The sequence below is a fragment of the Mus musculus genome, chromosome 9 (genome assembly GCF_000001635.26).
Source record: "Mus musculus strain C57BL/6J chromosome 9, GRCm38.p6 C57BL/6J".
NCBI classification, from domain to species: domain Eukaryota; kingdom Metazoa; phylum Chordata; class Mammalia; order Rodentia; family Muridae; genus Mus; species Mus musculus.
The window spans coordinates 14,550,881-14,569,101 of NC_000075.6; the positions used below are offsets into that span (position 1 = coordinate 14,550,881).

General features: G+C 47.4%; 1 protein-coding gene across 8 annotated transcripts in view; it reads right to left on the reverse strand.

The window, feature by feature from the left end:
• Amotl1 (angiomotin-like 1) overlaps positions 1 to 18,221 on the reverse strand; it is a 121,009-nt gene that overhangs the window by 8,915 nt on the left and 93,873 nt on the right. For all 8 annotated transcript variants that reach the window (XM_006510667.3, XM_006510666.3, XM_006510670.2 and 5 more), the window contains 4 exons: positions 11,195 to 11,340; positions 7,579 to 7,728; positions 4,694 to 4,884; positions 742 to 867 (listed from right to left, as the gene is read on the reverse strand). In XM_006510667.3, coding sequence (XP_006510730.1) covers positions 742 to 867; positions 4,694 to 4,884; positions 7,579 to 7,728; positions 11,195 to 11,340 — 613 coding nt within the window. The remainder of the gene's footprint in view (positions 1 to 741; positions 868 to 4,693; positions 4,885 to 7,578; positions 7,729 to 11,194; positions 11,341 to 18,221) is intronic.

Here is an 18,221-nt window from a genome sequence, read left to right on the forward strand (position 1 = left end):
TGGGGACTCCCAGGACTAAGCTAAGGATGCCCGTGGATCACATCTCGAGGAGAAAGAGTGGAGGCGGGGATACCAGGGAAGCAGAAGCTCTGGCCCCAAACTAGATAAACTGTGTCTGTAGGGACATCTCTATAGGGAAAGAAAAATGAAGAAATGGCTAGGTTCTAGGAGAGAAGATGACTTGCCCACTGGTGGCCAAAGACGATAAGCAACAAGCCTGGGGTCTTTCCATGAGTGATAGATACTTGCTAAACCTGTTTCTGGCTCGGTTGGGAAGCCCTGTTTTCTCTCAGCCCAAGGAGAGCCTCAGAACTGGCCTCCACAGGCATCCAAGTGACATCAAAACTCCTGCTGGACACTGTGTCCGCCAGGGGAGCACACACTGGCTGTTTAAAGCTCTTTATCTTTGGTGGAAATAAGTAACTCTGGCTCCAAATCTCTAGACCTTGGGGGTGGTATTTCTTTTTCATTCTTAGCTCATAGTATTGTACAGGTTTAAGGACAAATGCCCAGAACTATGAGGGGCATCTGAATTCTTAACTTGTCCCCTCTGGGATTGTTGTGTGGAGTCTCTTGCTCAAGCATGGGATACCACTCTCTCCAGAGCAAGAGTCTTTGGAGCCCTTAAGCTCATGCCAGTTAGAACATAGAAAAGTAGGAGTGTGCCCAGGGGCTGGGATGGGAGTCCAGCACCAGCTGATATCTCCACTCAGATCTGGGGTCTTATGTGGGTGTCCTTACGTGTACTCCATGTCCTGACACCTCCTGTTGGCCTGCACCACTTCTTCTTCCTCTGGCCAGATGTGGGCCTCCAGGGAGCTCTCCCCATAGCTGCCATTCCTCGAGTGGTTGCTGATGGTGGTGTCCCTAGGAACACGAGATATGCTTTGACTCTAGAGCCCTTTCCTTTGTCTTCAATGAAAATAGAAGTAGAACAGAGAGAGCAGCATTTGCTTTGTAACAGATGCCCTTTACTTTCTAGAGGGAACCAAAGGCCCTCCTCCACTCCCGCACCCTACCTTGGGGGTCAGCCTCCCCAGGATGGGAAATCTTGCAAACACTTCAGGAAATGTGACCCAAGGGCACCATGCTGGAAAGTGTCTAAGAAAAGTCCCCTGTCTGGCAGCTTGCTCTAAATTTTGACCCAAATTTCTTTTTAAACTTAAAGAATTAAGATTCTGTCAAAGGGCTGCCCTCACCAACATTCCTGCTTAGACCCCCTCAAAGACACCGCTTTCTGCAGCAGACAGATTATTACAGAGACCCATTGTGAGTCCAGAGTACAGGGAATTAGTGACTGCAGAGAGCGATCTCAGGGAACATCATGGAAAACAGGGCAGAAAGATGGAAAGAGTCAGGGAACAAGAGGACTGCTGTGAGCTAGTGTCTTCTGCACATGTCAGGGAAGTGACAACCATGAACTCATAAAAGCTATGGCCCCTGAACAAGACCAGTGCATGTCAGTCACCATTCTAGAATGGATGGGGAAGGGGGAACTTAACAAGATCCCATGCTCAGCTGAGGAAGTAGAGCAGTTTAGTGGCTACAGAGAGAGAGAGAGAGATAGAGATAGAGACAGAGAGACATAGAGAGACAGAGACAGGGACACACAAAGAAGGGAAAGAGAGGGAAAGAAAGGGAGAGAGGGGAGAGAGAGACAAAGAGAGACAAAGAGACACACACAAAAAACAGAGAGAGAGGGAGGGAGAGACAGACAGAGAGGCAGGGAGAGACAGAGACAGGGACACAGAGAGAGGGAGAGAGAAGAAGAGAGAGGGAGAGATGGGGAGAGAGAGGGAGAGAGGGGCAGAGAGAGACAAAGAGAGACAAAGAGGCACACACAAAACAGAGAGAGAGGGGGAGAGAGAGGACATGAATTCAAGAGAGGACTATGGAGAGGGGAGGGACTTGGAAGGAGGGGTGGATAAGATAAAAATGCATTATACCTATGTGATATCCTAAAAAAAGAAATATTAAACAAACAAGAGACCGTATCTCAGGAAAAGAATATTCAGTAACAAAAATTCCTGCTTCTTGTATCATCAAGGCTGTTCGCTAAGCTATGTGACGTTATGGGTGTGTGGAAGGCACCCAAACTTGGTCCGCTGACACACGGAGACTACGGCTTCTGCATTTGCTGCTTGCCTTGTACTGATGCTTAGCCTAGCTCGCTCTCCCAACAGCAGCTCAACTTCTGCCTCTATGTATCACCCACATAGCTGCTGTTTCAATATTTTGGGATTGGTAGCTACTCAGTATGTAGGTCTTTACCCTTCTTAATGATAGCTCATGATGAGTGAGCCCTTGTTTCATGCAGGCAACAGCAGAAATGGTACACTTGGCGTTCATTCTTACAGTGTGTTCACAGATGGTGATTTCGAGGGCACTGTCATTGTAATGACAGAAAGGGACCCAAGTCCTCCACTACCCCTCCAGCCTGGTTCTAAGTTTCATTTGTCTTTATGAAGAAGGTCTCAGGGAAGATGCATCATGATAAAAACAAGCACTTGAAAGGGCAGGAGTGAGAACATGACCCAGAAAAGTAAACAGTGTGGCCAGTCGTGGAATTGTCAGGAAAGCGAATCTCAGAGAAAGCAAGCAGAATGCTTTGAACCGATACACAGAACCATAAACACCCTGGGGTGCCCAGAAACATCCACACAGGGGCTAGTAGCTAGGAACATTTCCCATCAAGTTACTTTGAAAAAGCTCTTGCGGCACTGGAAGCAAATTTAAAAATTCATGTCTGTGCTGCTGAGTAAGCCAGTAGGCACTTTAGTCAGAGACAACCGAGAGAGCGACTGTCCAGAAACCCTGAAGGAACACTGCTTTGCTTTGAAGTCTGTGAAATTTCAAAACCTTGCCCACACATAAAAAATCAAAACAACAACAAAAAATTCCACTTCAAAACCCTCGCCAAAGCTTTCAAGATGAATAAAGAAGTAAGTGGCAGCCTCTGAGTAAAGCAACCTCCATGTTTATAAGATCCCCATCCCCATCTCAGTGGGGCTCATGGACAGCCTCTGATAGGAGGAGGGAGTGGGGTCATGAAGTCCACAACCAAATACCACTCTTCCCAAAGAGCTGTGTGCAAGTCTGCACATGGTCTCACAGCCCTGGGAAGGGTTAGAGTATGTAGGGAAAACCGGGGAGAGGACGTCCATCCCTCCAGGGGCGCCATCATCAGGCTAAGACTTTCTAGTAACCCCTCCCACTCTCGGTAAGGGAGTCCAATAAATTCATTGGTTCTCCAGGGTGACCTTGGTGGAGTGCTACAGTTTGACTTTGGGACCTTTACAAAGAAGTGGTAGATGCTGCTCACATCTCCCCAAGGGAAAAAATTTAGCAACAGACAGCAAAAACAGTTGGTGGACAAAGACCATATTATTTGTCTAAAGATCAATGCTTATAAATGTGACACATGCACCTGACTAGAAACTCAAAATATAATGGCTATAAACAGTCATTTTTGCCCACTTCTCTATAGCCAATCAGCATGGAGACAAGAGCTCGGGATTTCAATCTTTCTCAAAACAGCTTGTGTTGTCCTTTTCCCACTGTATTGACAGAAAAGCCATGGTAGAATGACCAAGACGACCCCCCCCGTCTCTGTCTCAGTCTCTCTCTCTCTCTCTCTCTCTCTCTATCTATCTATCTATCTATCTATCTATCTATCTATCTATCTGTCGTGTGTGTGTGTGTGTGTGTCTGTCTGTCTGTCTACAGATGCCAGGAGAGGGCACAGGATGCCCTAGAGCGAGAGGTTTGGTTAAGTGGGAGTGGAACACTGTTTCACCTTGTAGAACTTTTCTGTCTGATGTGGATGCTGGGAGTGGAGCTCTGCTTTAATACCAGAACTTGTGTGTCTTCAAGCAGCACCATGATTTTAAAATTTCTTGGGTTGGGAAGATGCCCAGCGATTGCCATGCAAGCATGACCTGAGTTCCAATCCCCGGGTCCCATGTAAATGATCAGACTCTTAGTACACGTGTCTGTAATCCCAACATGTCCCTATGGTGACATGAGAGGCAGAGAAGAGAGACCCCCACAAGCTCTGGGGCCAACAAGGCTGGTGTATTCCATGGAAAGACTATGGAGAGACCCTGCCTCAATCAAGGTAGAAGGTGAACTCCCAACATTGTTCTCTGATATCCCCTCCTACGTGTTTCGTGATATTTATGTGCCCACACTTATGTACACACATGAAACAAGTGTTTAAGAAAAATGGACATGAGTTAGCAAAGAGGATATAAGCTAATAGCTTTTCCAGTTTTAACTCTGTCATAGATTTGTTTTGGTTTGGGTTGTAGATAAGTACATAAAATATATTTGATACTAAAAGTATAAAATCTAATACAAAGCTCCCGGCTTTCCACCCTGAATACCAATTCTAACTGTGTAGAAGTTCACTTAGTTGTATGGACTTTGGACCTAGTTGGCTTTTCTGTGTGATGTTTTTATTTGCAAGTTTTTTGTTTTTGTTTTTAAATAATGAAGTTTATAAAATTTAAAACAATGTAGATATTGCTCCCTGGGAGAGTCGTCTCTGGACCTCCTTAGGAGCCCTGAACTTTTCATTTGTTTTTGAGACAAAGTTTAGCTCTAGCCCAGGCTGTTCCTGAATGCGTTTTACTGTCAGCCACTGTGTCCTGCCCATCTGTCTGAAGCCCTGAACCCTGGGACCACCTCTTACCTCTCGGCTGTGGCAGCGGCAGCTGCGCTCATGGCAAAGTGCCGGATGGTGCTCTCTTCCAGGTACTTCTGCTCCCACTTGGTCATGTCGGCCTCCAAGGCGAGGATCCGCTCCTCCTTCTCCCTCACCAGCTCCATGAGGGCAGGAGCATTACATTCTGGGAGACTGACTGGAGGGCCTGTGCCATGTTTCTGGAGAAATACACACAATATCATGATGTTCTAAACAGGCCACAAGACAGATCACAGAGCGTCTGCCTGACTATCGACACTTAGTTCCTGCATCCTGCAGTGTCCTTACTGCAGCATCAGCCAGGCCAGGCTCCCTTTCTCTAACAAGAGCCACCCTGATTCAGCAGGTTGTCCCAGGCTACCTCCATGGACCTCTGTTTCATCTAATGCCCACATGGCTCTGCTCTGAAGAACACACACACTATTCCAGTTTTACACACAGAGATTAGGCTCCCAAGAGACTATTCACAATTTGATGCCTCTAGCCAATGCATAGCAGAGTTGGGTTTCAACTCAGGCCTGGCTCCACATCTCATTGTATACCTCGCAGTTAACTCTAGTTAACACTACAATCCTGAGAACAAGACAAAGTCCTGGCCTTGGGGCACTTTCTTTAAAATTACTAGGAGCCATTTCAGCCTGCCTTCTCTCTTACTGGAAGATTAAAACCAGAAAGGCCCAGGAAGTAAGGTGAGATGCCAAACATGCAGGTTCCAGCTGGCAGACTGTCACCTGGGAAGAAGGTACTGTGGCCTACCCTGCTGCAGGCCTGAGACAGAGAAGCAATGGGGTGATTGATACACAGGAAGGCAGAAATCTTTAGGGCGCCGCACGGCCACTCTCCTCTCAGTAAGAGGAGATAGGGCGCATGCTCTCTGGATGTCTCTGACACTGGGAAGAGTCAGATTCAGACTTCTCCCTCACCCATCGTCCCCTCCTCCTCTCTTCACTCTGACACACTCTGTCATCTGCTTTGGGGTAAATAAGTTTAAGGAGGCAGAAGGCAGGAGCGTCCTGTGGTGTCATGCACCCTACGCAAGAGTTGAACCACTGAGCTACAGTCTGAGCCCTGTGCAGTTTTTCTTAACTGCAGTTGCAAATACAAGAGGTACGTAATGTTCTTCCCTTGTTTTATAGATGAGAAAATTGAGTTATGTTGTTCATACTGACGTGAGGAGGCATGGAGCAAGAATGCATGGAAGTAAGAATCATGGGAGCAAACTTGTCTGAGGGAGGAGCAGTGGGGCAGTAGGTATGCATGGGTGTGTGTGTGCATGTGTGTACTAGTGTTTGATGTTCATGGATGAGTGTGAGTGGAGGCAAGCATGTACAGGGAGTGACCATGTATGTTGGGGCACAAATGTGCACATGATGACCATGTATGTGGGTTGGGGTGAATGTGCCTAGGGGGTGACTATGTAAGGGGTGAACATGTTAGGGGGTGAGCCTGTATAGGGGGTAAGCATGTGTGTGTAGGGTAGGAGGAGAGTGTGCAGGGATGAAAGTGGGGGTGAGCATGCATGTATAATTCCAGTCTCATGGTCCTTGAGTTGAGTCTGTCTTCACAGCCCCCAAAATAAAAGATCCACATACAAGTGATCTAACCACAGCACGTTGACTGGAAAAGCACATTTTTTCTGGCTCTAGTTAAGCTCATGGTGCCAGCCAGAGGTCTTAAGGTCTACTGTCCGATACTATCACTGCCCTCGGTGGGGAGATGGAGGTCTTAGTAGCTGAGCAACAGAGACTGGCTGTTGGAGAACAGGGTCTGTCCCGTGCCAGCTGAGCACAGGGACCAGAGGAAGACAGGCCTTTCCTCACAAACCAGAACCTGCTGTGGAGAAAAGATGGGGAGGCCAGGGATGGATTCTTCTTCATTTTGGGAAATATTGGCAACACTGTCTTCCTCGGTCAAGGACACTCTTCCAGAAAGAATGCACGGATCTGCCATGCACTGGGGCTGAGCTGACCCGAGAGCATGCTTTCAGGTGCAGCCACAACCACACTGCCCTGTACAGTAGATGATTCCAAGGAGCCTGCAGTGCACACCCCTGGAAGCTTCAGAGAGAGCTCGCTCACCTCCCTAGGAAGCCAGGCGAGCTTCAGAGCAGCCCAGGCAGGAGCCTCTGGCTTGCCTGGCCTGGTGTTTCTTGCAGGAATTCTCTTTGCTGAGACATGTATGGTGCCTGGGCTGGCATTCCTCTCTGCCATTGCTCACGGTTGAGCTTCCCAAGCAGCTGACACAGCAGAGACGCAGGAGGAACTGTAGTTCATGGCCAGTCTTACTACAGGTGGCTCTGAGTTCCCTCAAATGAACTCATTGATCAGTGTGACCCCTATTTTCCCTTACTTGCAGGTCTTCCTTGGCTTGCTAAGGTCAGCACTTAGACTTCAGGGCAGCCCCTGGTTTACCACTTGCCTCCTTAGGGCCTCTTCCCTGGTCTATTGCAGGCTCCCCTACCCTGAACCTTGTTCTAGGTGCTTGCTCTCCACTGACTATAGGAAGAAGTCACTCTCTCCATCTGGCCAATTCCTTCCCACAGTTGGGCCCTTGTTTCATCTGAAGCCACCTCACAGACTTCTCCCTCCATAGCTGCATCTAGCTGCCCTGCCCTTACAACACTTTCAAGGCCCTGTCTTTTACATGTCCTCCTCCTCTGCCTCTGTGTTCTTGTCCTTCAGGCCTGGTAAATCAATGTCCCCTATGTAAGGTCACCTAAAATGCATTCCCTTCTTTCCAGCCTCACCTCAGAGACTCCAGTCCCTAAGGAGGCCATGCAGGTGCTCGAGTCCATCGGACAGTTCCCAGGGGGCTTCTGGGTGAATCTGTAAGCCATTCTATCTGATTCTCCAGTCCCTCAGCCTGTCACTCACCTGCTGTGTCCTCAGAGCGTCTAGCTCCCTCTCCAGCCAGGTCCGCAACCTGCGTTCCATCTGCCCTCGCTTCTCGCACGCTGACTGCAGCTGGGTCAGGGCCTGCTGCAGCTTCTCCACCTTTTCCACATAGGCTTGCTTCTCTCGTAACTGAAGAAGAGAGTGAAACCTTGCAGAGTGGACACCACTGACTACTGCAGCCGGGTGGGAGACAAGCTGGAGACCCCAGCTGAGCTGCAGGAGTGTGAGCCACCCTTTCCATCCTGCAGAAGCCTATGGCAGGTACAGCAAGGTGGCCAGGAGGCTGGGGGTGGGAGGCCCTCTGCTCTGCCTGTACAGGGTCATGGGAACACCTCTGTACTTTCTGACTCATTACTGGTTTATAATCATAGCACTTGCGGCCAATGGAAAGGAGATTAAGAGAAAGCTTTTAGTGTATAGAAATGCCTAGTCTCTAAAGTTTAATAAAAAACCCTAAACCAGAAGTTATTTACATTATTACAACCATATCTGTCTAGCTATGAATACATAGATCCATGAAAAGAAGAGAAAGGACAATCTTTAGAAGTATCTGTCATGTTTGTAGTAGAAGAGCTATTTCTGCAAGAACAACAAGAAATGTAGTTCTGAATTTTCTCTACTAAATAAAAATTATGTCTATAAAAAGCAATATATGATAAATATAGTAAAAACACCATATGTAACAAATATGCTACAATTATTTCTACACTAGAGGAATTTTCTATCTCCATAATTTGGATGTATGCATACACATATGTGCACTCATTTGTATATTTGCTGGTGAACAATAGTCTCACTTCAGCAGTTTCTGGAGTGACTTTCTCCTCTGGCTAAGGAGCTTCCTGAGGGGACAGGAAGGACACAGAGAGCACCTGTGGGGATGCCTAAGGAAGTGGAAAAAATGTTAAATGATTACATAAACATACCATCAGGTATGGATTTACAGCCATGACCCACGGTGCCAAACCCTTAGTGCTCGGGGCTCTGTCTGCCCTGGGAATCTGGTTCACGTGCATAAATCCAGGTGTTTTTCCTGCTTCCTGGGAATCAACTGGGGCCAAGAAATCAAGCCAAAACATTTCCTGGATCTGGTGCTCTGCAAGAAGACACCGGATGCTGTTTTCCTGTCTCTTAGCACCTGGTGGAACAGATAGATGCCTTACTAGTGACTCAGCAGAGTGCTGAAGCACTGTCACACAGCGGGCTGCGACACGCCCGCCTGGCAAGGCAGCCTGCAGCTGAGGGAGGCTTCTAGCTGTGCAGCAGCTCTGCCACGAGCCCTGCCTACTTCTGCTCACACTACCAGCGCCACCACAATAAGACAGAAGCCTTCCAGGCAGCTACAGCTGTACCTGACTGTTGGGTGATTCTCTCTCAGGGCGCCTTTGCTTGTTTACATTAGCAGGCTTTTGAATAGAACCTGTCTGTTAGGTAGGTTCCTGAGCTTAGCGGTTTGGAGCAAATGCTTCATATGAACTGCCAGACGTTCTTACCACTGTGTGCAGAGCTATGCGTATACAGCCACCATGGAATGTGTGTGTCTACGTCTCTGCTGGTCAGAGCGAGCAGTGTGTCTCCGATGCATGGGCCAGTGACAACCCACAGCAGGTACTCCATGTGTAACGTTAACTGAAGGAGTACTATCCCTGAGCAGCTGTAAGATCCTTAAGTGTGTGGATCCATCCCTGCATGGTTCAGCCTTACGGCTGGCAAGGAGCATTTCCCTTGAGGATGATTCATGACAGACATTCTACCAGACGGCATTTTCAGAGTGCTACTGTACCAGACATTTTGCTCTGTAAGTGCATCTCATCGCACCCTCCTGGGGACAAGGAGCAATGCCCTATTCCACTTCTACATGGGGGATGAGAAAGCTGAGGGCAACGAGGCAAAATGACTTGGTCACAGTCACGTAGCTGGTGAGCCGGGAAGCTTGTATGTCACACTGGCAGTGGCCTAGCTCTACAACCCTGTTGTGACAGCCCTGGTAAACTAGTACAAGGCAAGTATTTTAAGACCCTGGGACCAAATCAAAACCCTTCCAAAGAAACGTGCATAAGAACAGGGAGTGCAGGGCTGGAGAGATTGCTCAGTGGTTAAGGGCACTGCTCTTCCAGAGGACCAGAGTTCAATTCCCAGCACCCATGTGGCATATCACAGCTGTTTGTGATTCAGATTTCATATGCAGATGCATAAAATAAATTTAAATTTTAAAACAATAAAAGAACAGGGAGTGGGAGTAAAGCCAAGTGCCTGAGTCATCCGCCTAACAGCCTAACACAGCTGAGCAGGGGAGGCCAAGCAAAGACCACGACAGGGTTCAGGAATTAGTGACCAGCCCATCAAGGGCCCATAAATGACTTCCATTTCTATAAGGAATATTAAAACCAAACAAAAGGGCTGGCACAATGGCTCAGCAGGTAGAGGTGCCTGCTCTCCGAGCCCCGCTGTGAGAGTCTGCTGTGCAAGCCTGTCAACCTGAGTTCAGTCCTGGAACTCACACAAAAGCTGTCCCTTGAGCTCCCAAGCATTCTGTGACATGTATGCTCCACCCCCATGCATGCACAATAATAATACACTTTAAAAGGTCACAATAAAAGTTTACAACATAGAACCTCCCTTAGCTTCATGCACGAAGAGGAGGCCTCAACAAGTGATTTCATTGAGAACAAGGGGCATCCAGGGGCATCCAGGCCTCCCTTGCTCAGAGCAGACATCCTGTCCACAAGATCAAAGGGCATTTTCTATGACAAGGCATATGCTTTTGGCTGCCCCTCAAGATTCTCCTGCTAGTGTTAGCATTTGAGCGTTTACACAAGATTGGTGGGGATAAAATGCACCCAACAGGCACAGCCCTTGCTGCTTTCTGTGCCAAGTGCCAGGTTAAGTATTGATGTGTTCTCTTGCTGTCCATCAGACTCCTCAAGACCATCTACTTGCCAAGATGATGTCTGCTTAAGTTGCCCCATCGCAGATGTGCCAGGCATCTCTACAGGGAGCGACAAGGTGAGGGCACAGCCCTGGGGTAACACCTGTCATCCTCCTCTGCTTAGCTTACAGCTCAGAGTCCCTAGCTTGAGTCCTATACACGGTTCTCCTGTCTCCTCTCTGGGGTTAAAGGGATAGTCAATGCAGCTACAAAGGTAAGCTAGAAAGTTGGCTTCATCATAACCTTCTAAATCAGCATTTCCGGGGTTGAGCATGTGGGCTACAGCACAGTCAACCAGGAAGCAAGTGGGTCAGCTGAGCACCACTGCACCCGTCCTTTGCCTTAGAATCAGGAGCCCAAAGACGGCCACAGCGACTCTTCTGTACAGACACCAGTGGCTTCTGGTCGTGTCAATCATTTGCAGCACTGGGCCCCCTCCTACCAATAGACAGGCTGTGGGCTCTTGGACTATATTATTAATACCTGTATTTCAGATTCTGTCTGGTTCCATGATGGATAAACTTTTTATTCATTTGCATCTGGGTTGTTTCCCACAATTCTCCCTCCCTTGCCTTGGCAACTATAAAGTGGCTCTGGTTAATGTAGCTGGGTCAGGAGCCACAGGGGAGTCCTCTGGGCTCGACTCCTCCCCCATGCTGGTCTCACCTCTTCCTCCAGTTTGATCACTCTAGCCTGCGCATTGCTCAAAGCCTGGTCCAGGATCTCGATGTGCCTCCGATGGTCCTCACTTGCCGTACGCACTGCTGCCAACTCCATTTCCAACTTTTCCTTTTCCTTCAAGAATTCTTTGTCTGGAAGGGAGAAAAAATAGAGCTAGCTCCATCAGGAAATGCTGGGCCTGAGGGGCACTGTCAGGCTACTTATGGCAAGGACTGAAGATAAAACTGTGCACAAGGCAGAGAGATGCTGCTGCAGCTGCTGTTGCGGCTTGGCAACAGTGGAGGATGAGTGACGTGAGAACTGTCTCAAGCCCACCTTAATTCTACTCAGGACATGCTTCCAGAGAGAAGGTACTGGCTCGTGTCTCAGTGGGAGAGCATGGTCTAAGCATGCACAAAAGGTCCTAGGATTGATCCCAGCACAGCGAGAAGGAAGAGGGAAATACGCCCAGGAGCCAACAGCCCCCAAATTCTCCTGGACTCACTTTTCTACAACACTGACTCTGATACTCACAATTAAGTCTTGTATGATTTCATTTTATGCTCTCGGCCTCCCCTGATGGCATCATCCAAGCCTCAGATGAAAGGGCAGGCACCCCTTGCAAAGTTCCCATTCAGAGAACAGTAAAGCAAGGTCCCGAGAGAGGGGCTCTTTCACTGCAGCACGACAAGGGAGCTCCAGGCTCCAGCCTGACTGCCTTCTCCTGTGAAGGGCCCCAGATTTTCCTCTAGTCCTGTCTAGATGGGATAGGAACTTGTGCTTTAGGAAAGCCGTTCTTCCATTCAACAAAAGAAGATGATTACAGGCCTTTGCAGGTGGGACTGGGACCTAGCCACCTCTCCCCCTTCCTGATCAGCTTTCCAACGAACTGGAAAGGCTGCAGTGTCCAGGACGAGTGCTTCTTATGGAAAAGACATTTCTTGTTACAAAAGCGGCATCTTCTCCCTTTTACACATGCATCATGCAGATGTGCTTTCTACAATACTAAAATGCTTGAAAGAATTTGACAGGTGAGAATAAGGGAGCCACACCGGGTGGTGCATGCCTGAAATCCCAGACTCTCAGGAAGCTGAAGGCCTGACTGGGCAACGGTGACTTGAAAGCTAACCTGGACAACTTGGTCAAGTCTAGTCTCAAGAGGCAAAGTCAAAGGCTGACTAGAGGTTTAGCTCGGCCTAGAATCGGCACACCTAGATTCAATCCTCATTATAACCAAAAATAAGGAAGGAATTGGTTGAACTATTAACTCCTACAGGAGAATCCCATGAAGCCACTCAAACAAGAGACCATCTTCATGATTGATATGCGCGTTACTTTATCAGCTTTACAGAGCCAGGGCCACCTGGGAGAGGGCGCTTCGGCTGAGAAAAGGCCTCCATTGCATCAGCCAGTGAGCCGGTTTATAGGATATTTTCTTAATTAACTGATAACTGGGGTGAGAAGGCCAGCCCAGTGTAGGCAGTATCATCTCTGGGCAGGTGGCCCTGAGTTATAAAAAAGCAGGGGGAGCAAGCCAGGGCGAGCAACCTTGCCAGTGAGCACCCTCCTCCTTGGCCTCTTGCTTCAGTTCCTGCCTCCAGGTTCCCGCCCCTGTAGGCCAAATAAGCCTTTTCTTTCCCCAAGTGCTGTTGATCATGGTGTTAATCATAGCAACAGAAAGTGAATCAGAACAACTGACAAAACCATATACAGATATTCATATTTATAAAAAGGAAGGAGACACGTAGCGCCAAGGGAAGCTTTAGCAGAATCTGATTCTCTAGTCACGCCACCTGAGCATTCTTACCGATCCTCCCTGCCACACACGCCAAGTCTGGAAGCTACACCAGCACGTTGCCGTGGGTGCATTCATTCAGTGAACATTTCTTCCCCTGGGCAGTCACTCATGAATGTAACCAAATGTAATGTAACTAGCTCTCAGGCACTGAGGACCAGCACCTTGAACAGAGAAGCAATTGAAAGAGCGACTCACTGAAGGAGCAGAACACATGGGTTTGAATGTGAGGCCTGGTGACAAAAAGGCTGAGGCTGCAGGTCAGTCATCAGTGAGAGGCCAGCAGGCCAAACAGGAATGGAGCATAGGAAACAAGCGCAGGAACCGAGCACACTTAGTACTGTGGGTAAGGAGAGCAAAGGGTAGGACCGAAGCTCTGTACCTGAGGCCCGCTGCCAGCTGCAGCAGGCAGAACGGGATCCCAGGGTGCCCGGCACGCTTGCAACAGCAAGGTATGTCAGTGGGGCCAGCCTGATTGTGCACCTTTAAGGGTAGCTACATTGAGGGTTGACTGTGATGTCATCTCTCAGATCCTCCATCCCATCCGAGAAACAAACAGGATGGATTTTGTGGGACCATTCTGAGGGTTAGAACAACCATGGAAGATGCTAGTTTTGGTATCTGGTGCTTAATAGAGTTTTGATTACCTATGATGAAAGTTAATAAATATTCCTGAAGGCTTACCATGCACCAAACCAAGAGTGTCACAACAGTGTCTTCTTCATCTTCCTGTCAGCCAGCGGACATGTGAGGAAACTGAAGCAAATGGTTTCAATATGGTGTCTGGCAGTGCCTCACACACCCTTGCTCCAGGAAAGAGGAACCAGCACTTTGAGCACTCTAGGCAAGCACCTGCTGTACTAACGTTACCTATATCCCAGCCCTGAAGTCCTTGCTGATGCTCCTGCCACTGCTGCCTCCTCCCTTCTCCCTCCCCTCTCCTCTTCTTTCTCTTTCCCACCATGATGGGAAGTGAGGTTAGTAAACTAGGATCTGTAGGTCAAGTCTAGCCGATGGCCTGTTCTTTTTCTAAACAAGTTTTACTGGAGCATGGCTCCATCTATTTGTTTAGGAATCCTCCGTGGGCGCTTTGGGGCTCTAGCTGCTGAGCTGAGCACAGAGCTTCAAAACCTGTGCTTAACATCCTTCAGCAGAAAGAGTGTGCCTGTCAAGGCCTAGAACACAAGCGTTCACAGCAAATCACATCTAACTACTAGTTTAAATGAAAAGTCATGCCGCCGTCTCACCGGGAACTGAGTAAATGTCTACTAAATGCCTCTAAGTGGCAGGTTCTGGAAACACAGCCAAGCATGGGGATGATGGCGGGGATGGCAGGTCAGACCTACGCTTTTGCAGAGTGGACTGGGGAAGACTGAGATGGTTATAGAAGCCATTACTAATTTACACTTGTGATGAGTGTGGGCAGAGGGAAGGTGGAGCACATGCATGGAGTGTATACCAGCAAGAGCCAACTCCCCCAGAAGGAGTCCCCAAGAAACTGCCATCTCAGCTGAGGCTTCCCTAAGAAACCACCATTTGAGTTGAGGCTTACAGGCTTCCTGTATCTGTGAGGGCTCCCTGAGGCTGCATGAAACTGAAATGGTGGTCAGCTTCTTCTATCCATCTAGCTCACTATACAGTGGAAGGAATACGGCCCACATAAAGCAGCTCAATTTTCAACTCTATCACTGTTAATGCCAAGCAAAACAACAACTGTAAAGCCATCCATGTGAAAATCATAACATGCTTCTTGGAGGCAGCTAGACATCAAAAACTGACTAGTAGCCTTCCTCAGTCAGCTCTGCTCATGAGGCGTGGGCAATCAGAGCTTGGACCGACTACCGCTTGCTTTTACGTGAGAGAAGACTCCTGTGAGTATAAACAGCCACCCTGCAGACACACTCTGTAAAGGCCTGACTGTCTCAGGGGTGTCTGCCAGAGTTAAACCAAGTGAATGAAGCCCTCGAATGTTCTAGATTTAAAATACAACATGGGCAAGCAAGCTTTGAAGGCACGCTTGGGAAATTTGCTCCCTTGAAAGATTGCGGCAAGGTGTGGAGCCCCTTGTACAGGCCTCACCTATGACTTATTACACCCTGGAATAGCACACATGCCCAGTTAGCCAGGTGTGCTTTATCCAAAAATTTCACAAGTCATTTAAAAACTCAATAAGATGACATTTCATACCTCTCAACCTAGCTTCCCCCATATCTAATTGTTTATTTTTAGCTCCCTAGACTAAAACAGGCAGAAATTTGTAGTCATTAATTTTCATAAAGAAATTACTAAAAAAAAAAAGTTCTAGGGCTGGAGAGGTGACTCCGAAGTTAAGAGCCATGCCGGTTCTTCCGGAGGTCCTGAGTTCAATTCCCAGGAACATATGCTGTCTCACAACCATCTGTAATGAGATCTGATGACCTCTTCTGGTGTGTCTGAAGACAGCCTCAGTGTTTTTTTAAAAGTCCTAATAACTCAGAAGTTGTAACTAAGATTGATAGATATTCCCAGGCAATGTGCTTTGTTGTAAACTACCTTTAGGAAGTGAGAGGAGAGAAGTGGAGGTGGAGTTTTAGATACATACATGCATACATACATACATACATACATACATACTAGATAGATAGATAGATAGATAGATAGATAGATAGATAGGAAGAAAGTGGGGACCACAATTAAGCTAAAAGACAAAGAAGGCTCAGTTTCACAAGCCAATGGCCTACAGTCTTATTCTTCAGTAACAATTTGGCTTTGACACTGTCATTTTACAGTGTGTAAAAATTTAGAAAAACACAGAGACAAAACCATAAAACAAAGCTCTAAATTCCACTGATGACAATCATTAGGGGACAGAAAAGGGGTTTTCTCAAGATCCTCAAACTCCTATGCACTGATCCTCCAGAGAAACAGCAAGTTTCATGACTAAGCAGAGCCCAGCAGACCTGTGTAGTTCCCACCTTGGCCTTCAGAACTCAGTGGCAACTATGCAGTACAGAGTTCAATTTCTAATATTGTATCTCTCTCTCTCTCTCTCTCTCTGTGTGTGTGTGTGTGTGTGTGTGTCTATGTCTGTGTGTCCCTTTGGGCTTACACATTTTACATCATGGATGACCTCAAGCAAGACCCACAAAGCTTCTTACTATCTATCTTGTATTACCCTCTTTTTTTTTTGCATCAGTCAAGGTGGTTGTCAGCCCTACACCCCAGCCCTTACTCTCAGCACATGTATCCATGTGTCACCACTAATGTTAGGCTGTCTTGCCTTCCTCTGAACCAACTGCTAGGTCTCAAAGGACTCATTTGCAAAGGATGCTGCTCCTTGAATGGGTGACATTGAGGTTATGATGACCTTTGCTCTCGTTTGTTCTAATACTAGAGTTTCTGGGAGAATAATACTCTAATAGCAGAACATGTTAATGAGTAGGCAGAGATGCAGTAATCCATGCCTGTCATTCTGGGTCCACACCCACATCTCTGCGTCTTTCATTACAGCTGTTCACAGGCTACAGATGCAAAGGAAGACTCCATAGCTCAACTTTAACTCATTGTCTGACCCTGCATTTTATTAATAAGGGTGACCATCTGCCATGCTTTGAACAGGAATTGAATACTTGGTTGTGCTATTTGGGGACACTGTGGAACCTTCAGGAGATAGGACCTAGGTGGAGAAAGTTGGTTACTCAAGGGTGGTCCTTGAGGTTTGTATCCAAGTCCTCTTTCTGTTTCCAGACTGCCTGAATGCAACCAGCCACGTCGTGTTCTTGTCACTGTGCCTTTCCGGCCACAGGCTTTATTTCCTCAAACCTGGGTCAAAAATAAACCCTTTTTCTCGCAAATTGTCTCTTCTCATGTATTTGGCCACAGCGATGAGAAAGGTAAGTAATGCATTACCACCTAGTTGCTCTAGTCATACCTACACCATAATGCCACTAGTCAACTGCCCACCAACCCCTGCTTATCTATCACCTGCTTGTCTGGTCCAGTCTCCGTTACTGACTTTCTCGGTCTCAGCAAAAAACACCAACAAGCCTCTATACTAAAATGTCTTTTCTCTCTGGTTCAAGATTAGTCCTTCATCAATTTGTTACCTACTCTGCCTACCTAGTTGGCTTTCAAAACATCAGATGAACAGTGGAATTACACTCATCTTTGAAGAATACAGGAATAGTGATTTAAACTTAGATTTATGCTTAACATGGCATAAAACTAAAAAGCAAGTCAATACATGGCTTAAGGTCTAGAAGGCATTAAGTGCAGTTACTTGAAAAATCCATAGGTAACAAAAACCATAATCAGCGGGCAGCAGTGACACACATCTTTAATCCCAGCACTCAGAGGCAGGGGCAAATGGATCTCTGAGTTTGAGGCAAGCCTGGTCTATAGACTGAGTTCCACAACAGCTACGGGTACAAAGAGAAACCCTGTCTTGAAAAACCAAAACGAAATAAAAAAGTAAACAAAAGCCATAATCAATCAGCATACACTGTGAAAGCCCCTCTGATGAGGGCTGTGCTGCTCTGATCTACAGGTACAACAGTTGCCTTAAGAGCCATGTTGCTGCGCCGTTCCCCTAGGCTCTGTCACCTGTCTAACCACAGGTTCTTGGCCTCACTGACAATGTCCAGTGTGCACTCTGCTTTGTGGAGGGTGCCTCAGAGTGGTTGGTTGCTCTTACCACATTTCTACCATTACTGCATCCATGGACATGTCTTGACATGGATGCTATTGTAGCTTGCAGGTTCACAGCTGGGTGAGACAGATATTTTTACTTCAGTAACATGCTGTATTAGATATCTTGCTATTGCTATCATCAAACACCACAGCCGAGGCAACCACAGAATAAAGAGTTTATGATGAGTCAAGAGGGTGAATAGTACACATTGTGGTCAGAATTGTGGCAGCAGGAGACAGGCGTGGCAGCAGGAAGAGCTGGCAGCTCACATCTCAAATTATAAGCAGGAAGCTGAGAAAGTCAATTCAAAATGGCAAAAGTCTTTCAACTCTCAAAGGCTGCTTCTAGGCATACATCCCCCAAAAGGCCACATGCCTTTGAAGTCTCCCATACACTGTCATTAGCTGAGGACCACTTAAGTATCAAATTCCTGAGACTGGGGGACAAGTCATTCAAATCTGCACACATGCATGGTACCTTCCAGCACTGTGGACGCTAGCAAGTACAAACACTGGGGGATGCCTGAAATGGAACTGGAGGACATGCTAATTTTCTCAATAGTCAAAAGG